General features: G+C 54.4%; 2 protein-coding genes across 7 annotated transcripts; one reads left to right on the plus strand and one right to left on the minus strand.

The window, feature by feature from the left end:
* Positions 1 to 70: 70 nt before the first annotated feature.
* On the plus strand, positions 71 to 5,619 carry NUDT17 (nudix hydrolase 17). 6 transcript variants are annotated; one of them, XM_045478921.1, is made up of 8 exons: positions 71 to 447; positions 668 to 851; positions 1,096 to 1,121; positions 1,250 to 1,342; positions 1,589 to 1,687; positions 1,907 to 2,043; positions 2,340 to 2,574; positions 2,690 to 3,234. In XM_045478921.1, exons 1-8 carry the CDS (start codon positions 256 to 258, stop codon positions 2,873 to 2,875), a joined length of 1,152 nt encoding a protein of 383 aa, XP_045334877.1. In that variant the 5' UTR covers positions 71 to 255; the 3' UTR covers positions 2,876 to 3,234. The 6 variants fall into 6 exon arrangements, with proteins under 6 accessions (XP_045334877.1, XP_045334878.1, XP_045334879.1 ...); XM_045478922.1 differs by having other exon boundaries at positions 72 to 447; positions 2,427 to 2,574; XM_045478923.1 differs by lacking the exon at positions 2,690 to 3,234 and adding an exon at positions 5,073 to 5,619 and having other exon boundaries at positions 75 to 447.
* On the minus strand, positions 2,802 to 11,904 carry PIAS3 (protein inhibitor of activated STAT 3). Its single transcript, XM_045478916.1, is given in 15 exon segments — positions 2,802 to 3,966; positions 4,538 to 4,575; positions 4,760 to 4,893; positions 5,060 to 5,228; positions 5,309 to 5,442; positions 6,564 to 6,724; positions 6,856 to 6,929; positions 7,519 to 7,624; positions 7,869 to 8,003; positions 8,505 to 8,595; positions 8,843 to 8,893; positions 9,116 to 9,200; positions 9,359 to 9,553; positions 9,556 to 9,775; positions 11,778 to 11,904. Coding segments are annotated over 15 exon segments (1,884 nt in total). The 5' UTR covers positions 11,802 to 11,904; the 3' UTR covers positions 2,802 to 3,699.
* Positions 11,905 to 14,733: the final 2,829 nt, after the last annotated feature.

Consider the following 14,733-nt stretch of genomic DNA (forward strand, 5'->3'; position numbering starts at 1 on the left):
ACGTTGAAAAAAAAAATTAAAAAAAAATAATAAAAAAATAAATAAACAGAGAAGAGGGGAAGAAAAGGGAAGCTGAGATTGAGAGGTTTTCTTCTTTGTCTCTTAGTAACTAACATTGCACCCGTGGCTCATCCCCCAGGGTTCTGCCTAAACGTCCCGGGGGATTTGGCGGAAGCTTTCTAGGTCCTGACCCTGCGAACGCTGGACCAGCAGAGGGCGCCAGGTGGGCCGCGGCTCCAACCCCAGGGCGACGTTATGGCCGCCGCGCGGGTGCTGCTGCTCCTGTCCGGGCGCGCGGAGTCGCCGAGCTTCGCCCAGAGTGTGTGTGGCCTCCTGGGCGCCGGGCCAGGGCTCGGGCCGTGGCCCACGCACTGCGGCTTGAAGCGAGGACGACTCGTCCTCTCGGACGGGCCATTCCCAGGCTCCTCGGCCAGGCTTCCGCTCCAGGTCGGGGGAAGGGGGACCCGGGGGAGGAGGGGACCCCAGGAGGGGGGGGAGCGGAGCAGGAGTGAAGAATCGAAGGAGGAGACCAGGGTCGGGCGGGAGCTGGCGTGAGAGGCCTGGGGTGCAAGTGTCGCCCCGACTCAACCTCCTGCCCCATCGCGCGCTGTCGCCCGACTTTTGCCCCAGTTCTGAAGCCTTAACCCGAACGGCTCCCTCCCGCCAGCGACCCCCTTTCTGCCCTTTTGCGGCCCTGGACCAGCAGCTCAGGACTCCGGGGGCCGAGCTGCCCAGCAACCGAGGTGTGGATCTGGGTGTGGCCGTCCTTCTGCAGTCCAGCGACCAGTCTGTCTTGTTAACGCGCAGGACACGCACCCTCAGCGTTTCTCCCAACCTCTGGGTACCCCCAGGTGAGTGCCCCGAGGACAAGATCCTAAGTCCAGGGAAGAAAGTGGCCCTTCACCCAACAGTGTTATTCCCAGTTTCCAAAGGACAGAGAAACAGGCCCAGAAATGTGGTCGGTCCCCTTTTCACGAAGGATCACAACGGCATCAGCGCCCATGGGAGGGAGTAGTGTAAATAGTGTGTGTGGGGGGGGGGGAGGCGCCGGCCAGGAACACCACCACTTACCTATCGGTCCCACTGTTGTCGCAGGTGGGCACGTGGGACTTGATGAAGAGGTAACCGGACAGCTGGCCCAACCTTCACCCTGCCCTGAAACCCGAGACTGGGGCTGCCTTGGGTGTGGGCCGAGGGGCTTGGAGGAGTCTGGCACCTGCCGCTGTGACCTGCCCTTTGTTGCTCCCAGCTGTTGGAGGGAGGGCTGCGAGAGCTTCAGGAGGAGACTGGACTACAGCTGCCCCACGGCCAGTTCTCTTGGGTCCCTCTGGGGTTATGGGAGGTGAGACAGGAAGCTGGCAAAGGTCCCTTCCTATTTAACTAAGAGCCCTTAACAATTTCTTCTTAGTCCTACCTGCCTTGGCCCAGGGGAAACATTGGGGACTGGGGGGAGGGAATTTGGAGTCCCCAAATCCACAGTCTCCACCTGGGTCCCTCCTGCACCATCTCGACCCTGCGCTTCCTCAGCTGTATTTACAGTCTCAGAAAGAGACAGGAAGTTCTCACTTTTGCTGTATTCTTCTCTTAGTCTGCCTACCCTCCTAGGCTGAGCTGGGGTCTCCCCAGATACCATCACATCATTCTCTATCTACTCGTGGTCTCCTGGGAGTCACAGCAGCAGCTGCAGGTAGGGCTGGTGGTGCAGGAAGGAAATGGGGGCTCAGGAGTCCATGCAGACTGGTTCTGTGACTAAGATGGGGGGGGGGGGTCAGAGACAACCAAGAAATCCAACAGCCCCTGTCCCTGCCCCAAGTCTGTCTCCTTTCCACCTGTGGGTAGGCTGCAACCAAGAACAGGCCTCCCAAGAGAGAGGCCATGGCTAAGGGACCTACATGTCTGGCCCCAGGCCCGGATCCAACCAAACCCAAGTGAGGTGAGCGCCTTTATGTGGCTGGGACCAGAGATAGCAGCTGCCGTGGCTGCTGCAGAGGATGGGACAGAGACACTCACACATCTTCCCCGGGACCTACCACCCTCTGTCCTGTAAGTAAGAGCTTCTGCCTCACCCCCCAAATACCAACACATACGCGTTGAGAAGTTCCACTTCCCTCCCCTCCTCAGGAGGGAATGTTGCATGGTGAGGGAGATTGAGGGAGTGGGTTGGTCAACTGATCATGAAGAGAGCACACAAGATCAAAGACACTGTCCATCCGAGTCCAAGGGTTCCTGCTCCAACTGGTTAGCACGGACTCCCACTCTCCCGAGGGTTCATGTCCTTTACCCCCCCTTGAATCTGTTCCTTCCTGTAAAATGAGGTCAACACCCACCCACCCACCCAGCCCTCTCCTGCCATGGCGGGAGGATTCAGTGAAGTGGGCTAAGCCACAAGGCACAGCCCAGACAGGAGCTGTCACCATGCAGTACAGTGGAACTAGGGGAGGACAAAAGAGCTCGACCCCTGGCCTTGCCCACATCCACGCTGCTGCGGACAACCCCGACCACAGCAGAAGGCAACGAGAGGGTCAGCGCTGGGACCAAGTTTGCCCTCAGGCTCTGGCTGCAGCATCTGGGCAGGTAAGAGTAAAGCACTTGGCCCCGAAACGTTGGGCCGAATGCTCCACGGGGACAGGAGGGAGGAGCTGCTCCTGGAAGTCCTCTGGGGGGCACCCCCACCACCCACCCCCACCAGGGCCTGCAAGCAAGAACGGAACCTGGGACCCCTTCCCCCACTTGCCCCAAACCAGGGATCTGGAGAGTGAGGTGTGGAACTCCCTCCCCAACCCCCCTCCGAGACATTCACAGAACATTCACAACCTTTATTGCGGATAAGAACTTTGCTACAACTTTGGGAATAAAAAGTAAAATTACAACGTAGGTCTTAAGCCCCAGAGGAGCCTGAAAAAGGAGAATGGGGAGAGCATGAAGTCCTCCCACCTCCCAGAAAAGGTGCAGAATGAGCCAGACCTAACCATGGGGCCACGGGCCTTTAGAAGCTCATGGCCCAAGCTGGTCAGCATAGGAAACACTGTGCACTTAAATATATAAATAGAGAGAGACCCAGGCAATAGGCCAGGCCCTGCTCCCAAACCCCTGGGGATCAGAGCTAAGGCCTTATCTCCTCCGCAGTCACACTGGGAAGTAGGAAGCAGGGGAAGTCATCTTTGGAGTATTTTGGTTTTTCTTGTTTATGTACAAAAAAATCTGCAACCCAAAATAGAGTTCTCTGTCCATGTGTCGGCCTGTCTTAGCTTCTCCACTTGTCTGTCTGGCCGAAGAGAATGGAATGGACATGAAGAGACCATGGATGTGGGGAAGGAACAGAACCATAGGTTTGGGGAAGAGAGGGCTCTAGAGGACAAGAGAAAGGCCCCTGCCCTCCACCCCACCCCCAGTGGATTCAGCCCTTCCCCCAACTCACACCCCATCACACACGTGCCTCCTGCTGCCTAGGTGAACATACCCAAAGGAATGTGCCAACCATCTAAAGAACATTTCCAAAAATAGAACCCAAATGTCCTTAAAAAGAGGTTAAATATTAACCCTTTGGGTGCTGGACTTGTCAGGCAGAGATAAGGCCAAAAACAGGCATCCATGAAGGTCTTTCTGGCCTTTGGCCAAAGCCCCCTGAGGGGTTGGAGTGGCCAGGGGTCTGGACCCCACAGCACACTTGCTCAGTGAAGTTTCCATAATCCAAGGGACTCAGTCCAGGGAAATGATGTCTGACCGGCATCCAGTCAAAGAGGGACCCGAGGACAGGGGTCCCGCATGCCCCTCCCTCAAGGCCCCCCCAGGGGCCACAATGCTACTGACGCGGCCAGGAGGGGGTGCTGGAGTGGTGCTGCGGTGAGAGCTCCCCAGTGTGGGGGCGAGTGGGCCCAGGAAGTGGGAAGGGGTCCCTCGGTACTGGAAGAAGTGGCCAAGGGCATCCTGTTCGTCTAGCGAGGTGATGACGGAGGGACCATAGTGCTGGGAGGAATCAAGGGCACAGTTTAAGATTTTCTCCTGACTTCACCCAGCCTCCCAGTCACTCATCTCAGAAATAGCCGGGAATAATTCAAATCCTCCGGATCCCAAGGTACCCTCTGAGAAACAGGAGAGACTCTCTTTCTTTCCCCTGCTTCCCCATACCCTACCCGATTCCCTGCCCTGAGACAGCCCCTCCATCTTGCTAGGTTCTTGGCCTTGTGGGCGTCTGAAATGTGTGGAATGTCCGGCCGGGGCAGGCATGGCGCTCAACTGCACGTGGGTGTGGGGGGGAGGTTGTGTGTGAATAGTCAGGGGCAGGATTCTAAAAACTCTGGAGACAGGACGGTAACAAGGGATCAAAGAAGACATGGGTGAGAATCTCAAGAAGCACCAGTGGGGCCTGGGAGGGAAATAAAGTGCCCACACCCTCCTTAGGCCCCCCCAGCTTCCACCTTCCCTCACAGAGAGGCAGATTTAGTTCTCAGGGGAAAGTGATGGGGAGGGGACCCGTCAGTGCCTAGATAGGAAGCTTCAGAGATCTGAGATCTTCATGGGACAAGGGACCACTTACCTGACTCTCAGTCTGAAGGAAAGAAAATAAATCTAAACCTGGTAGGAAAAGAAAAATCAAAATCAGCCTCCTGTCTGACCCCTTTACGGCCCGCCCCAAAAATCCTTTGGATTGTAGCCCTTTGCAAGACAGCCAGAAGGCTTTGAAAAGGAGCAGGGGTTCTGATCTGCTTTCAAGGGCACATGGGGCAGGGCAGAGCCCACCCTGTGGTCAGTGTCCTACCTTGGATATCCGCCCCCAGTGGGAAGGCAGGTGGGTACTCATGTAGTGGGAGACTGGACAGGAAGTCCCCGCCCAGTGTACCCACGGCAGGGCTCCGTAGCACCGAAGATGGCTGGTGACCAGATGTCAGGACTCTGTGAGGAGAGAGGAGGAGCTGGGCAGCCAGCGAACGACAGACGCCCTCACCCAGCTCAGCTTCCTGAGTCCCCTCTCTGCCCCGGGGTTTGTCCAGTGATCAGAAAGCATTTCTGACTTCTTTCTCTGCCCCTTCTGCTGTGGACTCAGCCTATTTCCTCATACCCTTTGCTTCCAGGTAGAGCCGGAATGGCAGCCGAGGTGACAGGACAGTGCTTTTTGGTCGGGGGCAGGTCCTCCTCATCTGATGAGCTCTCTATTGTCAAGTCGATAACTTCAACCTTCTTCTTACTCTCTGATGGATTGCCCTCTTGGACTGGGCTGTACTGGAGGCCTGTGGGTGGTAAGAGGACTGTGTCTCAGAGAAGAGGCCATCCAAGACTCAGTTCGGCTGGGGGACAGGGGGTCACTCACCATCCAGCCCATACCCTGGCGGGGGGCAAACCTCAGATGCCTCCTTCTTGGGTTTCATTGGGCACCAGGATCCATCTTCCATGAACTGTATCTCATCACAATCCGAACAGGAATTAAGTATCTCCATGAATAAGCTGGGGGGAAGGGGAGATACGGGAATTCATGAGGCTGGGAGATAGCTGGGAACAGTAGCCAGGGAGTTCTGGGACTCACCTTCCTGAACCTGTTTCCTCATCTGTGAAACAGGGATATTATTCACCCCTACTCACCTCTCTTGAGTTGTCAGGATCAAGTAAAGTATGTAAAAGAGCTTTGCAAACTTCAAATGCTACGTTTTCAAAAAAAAAAATAATAATACATTCTAAGCATGTGTCTCACATAGTACTTGTGACAAGACAAAGGAGCAGAGGTATAGAACTTCGTAAGTCTTCTCGATGAGGGCCATAATTTAGGCTCTGGAAGGGGGTTAGGACTAGCTAGATCTGCACATCCAAATCTTCAAAAGAACATTTTGCCACGCTCAGTGAGAGGTCAGGTAGTTGTTATAGGTGTTATATTGTAACAGTTCAATACATTGACGCGGCCACTTACTAACAATTATAACTTTGAGCAAGATAATCTCTCTAGGCCTCAGCTTCTTCACCTGTAATGACAATATCCATCTCACAGGGTTAATTATGAGGATTCAATGAGATAAAATATGCAATGTGCTCAGCATGATACCTCATGCAATAAATCCTCAGTGGTGGAAATATACACAGTTGACCCTGAACAAAACGGGAGTTAAAAGCACTCACACGCAATCAAAAATCCATGGACATGACCTCACACACAATCAAAATTCCATGGACAACTTTTGACTCTCCAAAACCTTAACTACCAATAGCCTATGGCTGACCAGAAGCCTTACCAATAGCATCAAGGGTCAATTAACACATTATTTGGTATATTATGTGTATTACATACTGTATTCTTACAGTAATCTAGACAAAAGAAAATATTAAAATCATCAAAAAGAAAAATACCATTTATATTTACTGGACTGTATTAAAAAACCCCATGTATAAGTGGACCTGTGTCGTTCAAGGGTCAACTGTATATTATAAAGAGGATAAATTATACGTATACACATAAAGGGGTGGATAGGTTAAGAGCTGGGCTTCGTGGAGGGGAAGGAAGCCATCTTGATCTGTCGATGGGAGGGTTCCTAGTGGATGTCGAAGGTAAAAGGAAGCAGAATGCAGAGCGGCCCTACCCATCAATGATAAGAGATTCATAAGGAGCCTTCTTGTCGCACACAGGACATGTCCACGTTGGCTTCTTCTCATTCATCTGTAGATAAAGGGCAGCATCGAAGCTCTGCAGGTGGGCGCAGGTGAGGGCGCGACAAGGGACTGTCAGGCGCATCTTCCCTAGCTGGGAGGAGACAAGCGTTCTGGTCACAGTCCCTACATCCTGGGAAGCCTCACTCTAGTAGCCCTAGGAGCCCTCATCTGGGTCCAGAGTTTAGCCCCACCCTCCTCCCTTCTCATCTCCCTTGTACCCACCGGGCACATGAGTGACACCCGGAGACTTGTAGTGGCCACCTCACTGTCCGGGTCAGCGGTCAATTTCTCCTTGACTGAAACAAGAATGAGGCCAGAGCCATGGGGTCAGCAAAGCTGGAGATGAAGCCTGGGAGGTGGTGAGGCCAGAAGTAGATGGTTCTGGCTGAGAGGCAGCTGGGCAGAGTGCCTCTGGGGACCCATGGGATGTCACATGGGGGTGGTCTTTGGAGGCCAGTGGAAGATCACATGAAGACTGAGTGTCAGGGAGAGATTTCCCCAACCCCGAAGATGCTTAAATATAGCTGGGTGACACTTTGGCAGAGATGACTTAGAGGGAACTGAAACATCAAAAGAGAGTTAGATTAGATGATCCTTAAGACTCTTCCCACTCTCAAGCAGCCATATTCCAGCAAGGCTAGAGGCAGGGTCTGTGAGGTGCAAAGCAGATGTATAAATGAGAGTGAGAGGGTGTCACTCAGTGCCTGGGAGTGGTCTGACTTCTCAACCATGAAGATCAGTAAGGGGATGAAGGGAGGGTTAGGGTTCATGTGAGAGGTGAGGTATATTGTCACAGGTCAGGTATGGGTTTGGCGATAAAGGCTGGAGGACCAGGAAAACTTGGATCCAAATCAGAGTGGTAAAGAGTGGCAGGACATTACTCACTCAGTGCCCGAGAGTGGTCTGGGTTCCGGATACCCTTTGCTCTGAGTTTTTGTAGGAGGGTCCCTGCAGTCAACTGCCTCACCAGGTACACAGACAAGGAGTAGTTCTACTTGGAGGCAGGGGGAGGTAATTAGCCTTTGCTCTGCACATCATCACCACCACACCACCACCATCATCACCATCATCATCACCACCACCACTCCAACCCTTTGTCCCGTGAGGACCAGAGACAGTGGGTTAAGACAGAACAACCCATAAAGAGGAAGATGTTTCCCTAAACCCAAGACACTGGATGATTCCCCCTCACGCCCTGCAGGCTTCTCCAGGCTCCCTGCCTCAGCCTTGCTCACCCGTCCAAACTCAGATGACCAGTTGACCACGATGGTGTTGGGAACAGTGGCCGAGAGTCGAGCCAGGGGTGTGATGTTGATGGGGCGGCTGGGCCTCTTGGGCTCAGCCCCATTCTTGGTAGGGGGAAGATAACCCTGGAGAAAGGAGGGACTGGTCAAGACATCTTATCTCTCAGGTTACTCACATCTTGGAAGGAAGGCCAGCTAACTCGGTGACCAAGGAGATGGGGGCCCATTCGGTGACTCCCAAACCCAGAGCACTATCTAGGGCTGTGTGTGGGGTTTATTCCTGGGGAGGAAGGAGAGATTATTCATTGGCCAGGGAAATAGGAACCCACTCATGAGTTCTTGAGCAGAAAGAATAGGGACGCCCCACTTCTTCCAACTCTCAGCTCTGAGATCATCACTCCAGAGAAGTCTTCCCTGTCCTTTGGGTTGAATGAATGTCCCTCCTCCAAGTTCTCCATCAGCCCTGTCTTAGTATCCTCTAGATTATATTGATCGATCAGTAAACTGAGTCCCTATGATGTACCAGGCACTGTGCTAGGCATGTCTCTTTCATAATAGATTTGTAGTTACCATTCAAGAACTGAAACAGGGAAGAAAGAACTGCTAGAAGAAGGGGAGAACGTTTACCGGCAGGGGGCACAGTTTCCCATTGACCTTGACAAAGAGGTTGGGGGGGAAGTAATCTTCCTGGGGGCAGCTGGTCTCACAGAGACAGAACCTGGTAAGAGATGAGAAAAGATGAAACAGCAGGGGAGGCGGTTTCTTGAGTTGCAGCTGGTGGAAAGGCAGGGGACCTCAGTCATTCAGTCATGGATCTCTGTAGCCCTCAGCATCAGACAAAAGTCCCAGGGTTGGGGTGGACACAGCAGAGCAGGGCCATCCTCTAGCAGGATCTATCATACCCTTATTTCATTCCCACCCCCCAACGGGAGCCCAGCAGGGAGGGACGGAGAGGATCAACTCACCTTAGCTGCACCTGTATAGTATAGTCACATTTGGCTCCTGGCAGAACCTCTCTGTGACAAGAAGGAGAGGGAGACATGTCAGGATGTGGCCCCCGGAAGGCAGGGCTGAACAGAGACACAGAAAGTTAAATGTCCCAGGGACAGAGAAGAGACACACCAGAGAATGAGAGACAAAGCAGGTGCAGAAGGATGGACAGGCAGAATGGGACAGAAGAGGAGAATGTCAGGGGGCAGAGTCCAGGGGTAACACCCAGGATGCTGGGAGAGATGTACCTGGAGGTGAGAATCTGCTGCACTTGTTGGGGTGTAAGGGCAAAGGTAAAGTGTGCCTCTTCAAACCGCTGGCTGGAAGTGGACGCTGGGGACACAAAGGGGCAGTTATTCTCCAGCCCATGCAAAGGCAGCCACGGAGGCTGCCCCTGTCCCAGGCTGCCAATCCCACGGAACTAAAGTCTAAGAAAGGCCCGGGCAAGAGGCATGGAGTCAGAAGGAAGGTGGAGGAAGATAGAGCCATACCGAGGGTGGTGGGCCGGATGAGCTCCCCATAGACTTCATAGAAGGGCAATGGTTTCATGGTGACGTCAGGGTGCACGGGCTGGGGCAGAGGGGGGTGAATGTCCACTTCACGCTTGGGGCCCAGCAGGGGGCCAGGGGCCAAGAGGGCCGGGGGAATGGGAGCTAGTGGACCAGGGGAGCCGACAGGAGGGGTGCCGGGGGCAGAGAGAGCAGGGAGAGATCAGAGGGCCCCAGGGTCTTCCGGGGAAAGCGGCGGCGATATAGTTCTTTGATCTTCATCTGGACACTGGGGGCACAGCTGGACTTGAGGAGGTGCAGGGCCTTGGCCAGGAGCTCGTGCTTCCGTCCACTCTTGTTCCGGCCAGCAAAGCCGAGCAGCACCTGAAGCTCAGACACCCGGAAGCTCATCACCATGTGCTGTGGACAACACAGACACTTGAGAATCCTGCCGAGGATGCTGGGTCTGAGCTCCCAAATAGGCAATGCCTCTTTCCGCCCCCCACGCTCATCTGAGAGACACTCCGCAGCCAGTGGGTTACTGCCAGACAGCCACCCTGGCCAAAGGGACACCTCAGTCCCATTTCAGCAACCCTCAGGTCAACCTGACCCCCAGTCTCCCAGAGCTGCAGTAACCCTACCTCCGTATGCCTGTAGGTTGGCCAGGTGGCACAGGGGGCAGACAGCAAGTCATCCACAGGCACACCTCTGAGTCCACTACAGCCTCCTATCTCCATCCCCGCCTTGAGCCTAGACACTCCTTTAAGCTGCTTATCTCCTCTCCTGCTCTTTCTCAGAATCTCAGACCCATCCTAGCTTCCTGGGAAGAGGCTAGGAGACAGGGAGAAGGAGGGGGAGGAGAGGATTCAGGCCAGACAGCCCCACAGGGAAGAAAGGGGGCAGGTGGCTGGAGGATTGTGCCCCATGGTACACCCCTCCCAACACCTCAATCCACCTCAGCTGTTTTCCCCAAGCGTCTGAAGCTTCTGTGGCCAGGGTTTCCAGGTCAGGGTTCAATGACTGTAACTCCCCCAAATCCTTTCTAAGCATCATTTACATAACCACTGCTCTCTCGGGCCTGTTTTTCAGGGAGGCAGATGACAAAATCTTGGGGCAAAGGGCTTCCTAGTAAATCACTGAGTCCAGGCTGCCTCCTTGTTTACCTGTTTACTCCATCTGCCAGGAACTAATATCCTGTTTCTCTCCTACATAGAGAACGTTAAGTGATTCCCCCCCCCCCCCCCCCCGCCCCTCTGCCTAGTGGTGGAAGAGGAGAGGGCAGAACTAAGCAGAGGCCCAGGGAGGATGAGGAGAAGCCGTGGGGCTCCTGAGCCAGGGTGCAGAATCCAAGTTCCCCTAAAGGCAGCTGGGCCCAGGGGACTAGACTTCAAGCCCGCCAAGGAGTATGGCTCCATTTCAAAAGGCAGAACAAAGCCAGGAGGCACGGGGATGAACCCAATGGTTTTTTAAGGTTCTGTGACATGTCCTCGGATATGGTTACCCTCAAAGACCGTGTGGCAGCAGGAGAGCACAAGAAGCTTTCTCCTTAAAGGACGCCCTCCCGTGAATCTCTGGAAGACCTTGGCATGGGCAGGCCTTGCTAGCCCTCCACAATTCTCCCGCTCACGGGGGGGTTTTATGGTTTTGGACCCCTTTTGAGGAGTGTGATGAAAAACTTGTTCTTATACCCTTCTCCCACCCTTATTTCCTCGGTCCCGTTTTTATTTCTCCATTTCCATTAGCTTTGTCAAGGACCCCCCCCCCCCCCCCCCCCGTTCCTATCGCATAGTTTCACACTCCTCTACGCCTCGGCCCGAAGCTTCGATTCACCCAGGCAGCACCTTCCCCTCAGCCTCCGGGATGCTTCGGCCCCACCCCTCGATCCAGGCGCCCGCACAGCCCCGCCCCCTAGGTCTCAGCCGCCTACTGGTACTGCCCAAGGCTCGGAACCCAGGAGCAGCCCCAAACCTCCATCCTCTCCGCCGCACCTCCCCGAGGAGCCTCCCGTGCATCTATCTGCCCCCCAATCCCATCCCCACATCTGCCCCCTACTGTCGCATCTCCTGGCCTCGATCGGCTCGCCCCCTAAGCCTCTACAGCAGCTTTTACCCCTGGCCCTCCTCCCACCTCTGCCCCTACTGCCAAACCCGACTTCTACCCCACGTCCCCGCCCCCTGAGCCTCGGCCCCCAACAGCTGCAATTCCCCTCGGCCCCACCCCTACATCTGCCCCGCGGCCCCGCCCCCGGAGCCCCACCGCAGCCCGGTCCTCGCCCACAGCCACTTCTCTCCCACCCCCAGCAGTCAGTCCCCGCCACGTCTCCAGCCCCCTCCCGAGCCCTCAGCACCCAGTCTCGGTCGCTTCCCTGACTCGGCGTTCCGCCGGGCTCAGTCCAGATGGGGATGGGGGAGGGGGCCGGTACCTTTAATTCGCCCAGCTCCGCCATCTTGAGACATCGCAGGCGCCGGAGCCGGAGCCCGAGCTCAGGCCCAGGGACCGGCGCGCAACTCTCCACCCCGGCGCCGGCCGCAAATGCCGCCTGCTCCGCCCCGTCCGGCCCCCTTACACCTCCCCTTCCCGGCCCCGCCCGCCCGGCTCCGGACAGGCCCCAGCCTCAGCCCCTCCCTCCGCGGCTGGACCCAGCCCCTGCACGTCTTTGGCCCCAGTGCAAGACCGGAGGGAGCGGAGCCTGAAAGATCGCGGGGTTCCCGGGGGTACCGAAGAGGAGGCGGACCCGAAGTGCCTGGGGGAGGGGGCTCTGCCACGCCAGAGTTGGGAGGGGTGAGCTTTTAGAGAGCCAACACTACTTGAAATATGGAGGGAAAGTATCGAGAACTGCTAAATCTAAGAGAAATGGGGGAGGGGTGAAGAAGTTGGAGCGAATACCCTCATCTCTCTCTCTACAAGTTTAACCAGCTAAAGTCAAGAGTTCTACCAACTCGGGAAATGGGCGAGATCTGATCCATTCCGGAGAAGCTATGACTAGTTGTGACTAGTTCAGTTCCAGACGGCTATTCTCAGTACTTCGCCCCTACCCCCACCCCTCCACCAGCCAACTGCAGTGTTGCTCGTGGTTCTGCCGTAGGACTCCGGCTCGGCAGCAAAAAAAGTTTGGTTCGATGAGCGGGACTTACCAGCACAGTTGCAGGGAGCGGGGAGGGGGCTCGGGAAGCTCGGAGGGTGGGCTGGGGAGGTGGGGGGAGGGGGCCCCGCGCCGCTCCCGCGGTCTACAAGGCTGGAGGTCGGTCCGGCAGCTGGACGCTGCAGCCGCAGCTCCGCCCGGCCGGGAGCTCCGCCCGGCCCAGCGCTGGGGCTCGGGCCGCCCCCTCCGGAGCGAGCCCGCCAGGGCTGCCGAGACTGAAGGAGGGGGCGGAGTCTGAGGCGGGAGAGGGAGGGACTCCCAGCGGGCGCTGAGAGATTAACTCCTCGAGTGAGTGGATCCGAAGGTAGGACTTTCTTGAATCTTCATCCTTCTCACTGTTGCTCTGACCCCTTGCCCCAGTGTACCGGGGTGGAGTCATGCTGCAAATAAGACCGGGGCGGAGGGGGACCGGGATCTGCCTGCTTAAAGAGGTTCGTACTTGGAACGAGACTCTTCTCCCTGGGGGAAAGCCTGAGCTACTAGAACCCAAAGTGTACCTGAGCCCTAACTCTCCCTGTAGCCCCTCACCCCCTACCCGAATACGCAGACTGTCACCAGAGACCCCACGCCCTTGGTGTAGCTGAAGGTAAGCAGCGGGGAGGATTTCTTACCCAAAAAAGTCATCTCTCTTCCCCTCTCTAAACTACTTACTCTTCTTCAAAGCCTCTGACCTTTCAGAGACTTCCATTCTCAACCAAGCTAATCACTCATGCAGGTACCAAGAAAGCACCAATTTTAGGGCCATTTACCCAAATTAGATACTGGGGGAACTCATAGCATATTATAGTGAGTTGGCTGGGACCTAAGCGACAATGTCATTTGTTCAACAAACATTTGAATGCTGTTCAGAGATCGTTAGGTGCTGAGGACATAAAAAGCCTTGCAGGACCTCTCAGTCTAACAGCCGCAGCAAGACAGTTAAACCTATAATTGGCAAGGGGCGGCAGCGAGGCTCAGTCAGATAAGAGTCAGACTCCTGATTTTGGCTGGGGTCACGATCCCAGGGTCATGAGATGGAGCCCCGCACTGGGCTCCACCCTGAGCATGGAGCCTGCTTAGGATTCTCTCTCTGCCCCTCTCCCCTACTCGCACTTGCTCTGTCTCTAAAACAGACAACAAAAAACACCCATAATTGGCATAAAATAGTACTTTAATAAATAATATAAATAATCCTCTCATTTAGATTAAACCTTCAGTATAATCATTCCCATGAGACCCCACCCAAACCACAAGAATCAAGGTACCAGCCTACCAATATCCCCAGATACCTGTTGAATTGGACCATTACCGACTACTTTGTGGATTTCGTTCTTAGGGAAGATGTGCACCCTCTCCTGACACTCAGGTTCTTTCCCTGCTGTTTGCTGCCAGGAATGGTAAGACCTCAAGCTGAACTCAAGCTCAAGTACTTGGTTCTAAATTCCAACTGCCCCTTGGAACAGTTGAGTCTTCATCAGTCCCTGAGCTCATTTTTTGTTCTGCTCAGTCATATAGATCAAAAGTTACTATGGGGACACTTGGGTGGCTCAGTCTGTTAAGCATTGACTTCGGCTCAGGTCATGGTTCTGGAGTTCAAGTCCCGCATTGAGCTCTGCACTGACAGTGTGGAGCCTGGTTGGGATTCTCTCTCTCTCTCTCTCTCTCTCTCTCTCTCTCTGTCCTTGTCCCTCTTGCGCATGCTGTCTCTCTCTCTCTAAATAAACTTTTTTTAAAAAGTTACTATGGACTAATTTGTATCCTCTAGAATTTTCAGTGATTTGGAGGGAAAAATTAAAAAAAAAGAGAAGGGGGGCGCCTGGGTGACTCAGTCGGTTAAGCTTCCGACTTCAGCTCAGGTCATGATCTCATGATCTGTGAGTTCGGGCCCCGCGTCGGGCTCTGTGCTGACAGCTCAGAGCCTGGAGCCTGTTTCAGATTCTGTGTCTCCCTCTCTCTGACCCTCCCTCGTTCATGCTCTGTCTCTCTCTGTCTCAAAAATAAATAAACGTTGAAAAAATTTTTTATTTAAAAAGAAGGGGGGATTCTTTGGGAGTCATATGTTCATTATCCTGATTGTGTGATGGGTGTTATGGGTGTGCACATATGTCAAAGCTTATCAAATTGTACACTTTAAGTATGTGTAGTTTACTGAATGTCAATTATAACTCATTAAAGCTGTAAAAATGTAAAAGAAAAAAAAGAAACTCAACCGTACCTTGAATCCTAATGGTTTCCTAAAGAAGGAATCTCCTTTAAT

The sequence above is a fragment of the Leopardus geoffroyi genome, chromosome C1 (genome assembly GCF_018350155.1).
Source record: "Leopardus geoffroyi isolate Oge1 chromosome C1, O.geoffroyi_Oge1_pat1.0, whole genome shotgun sequence".
NCBI lineage: Eukaryota > Metazoa > Chordata > Mammalia > Carnivora > Felidae > Leopardus > Leopardus geoffroyi.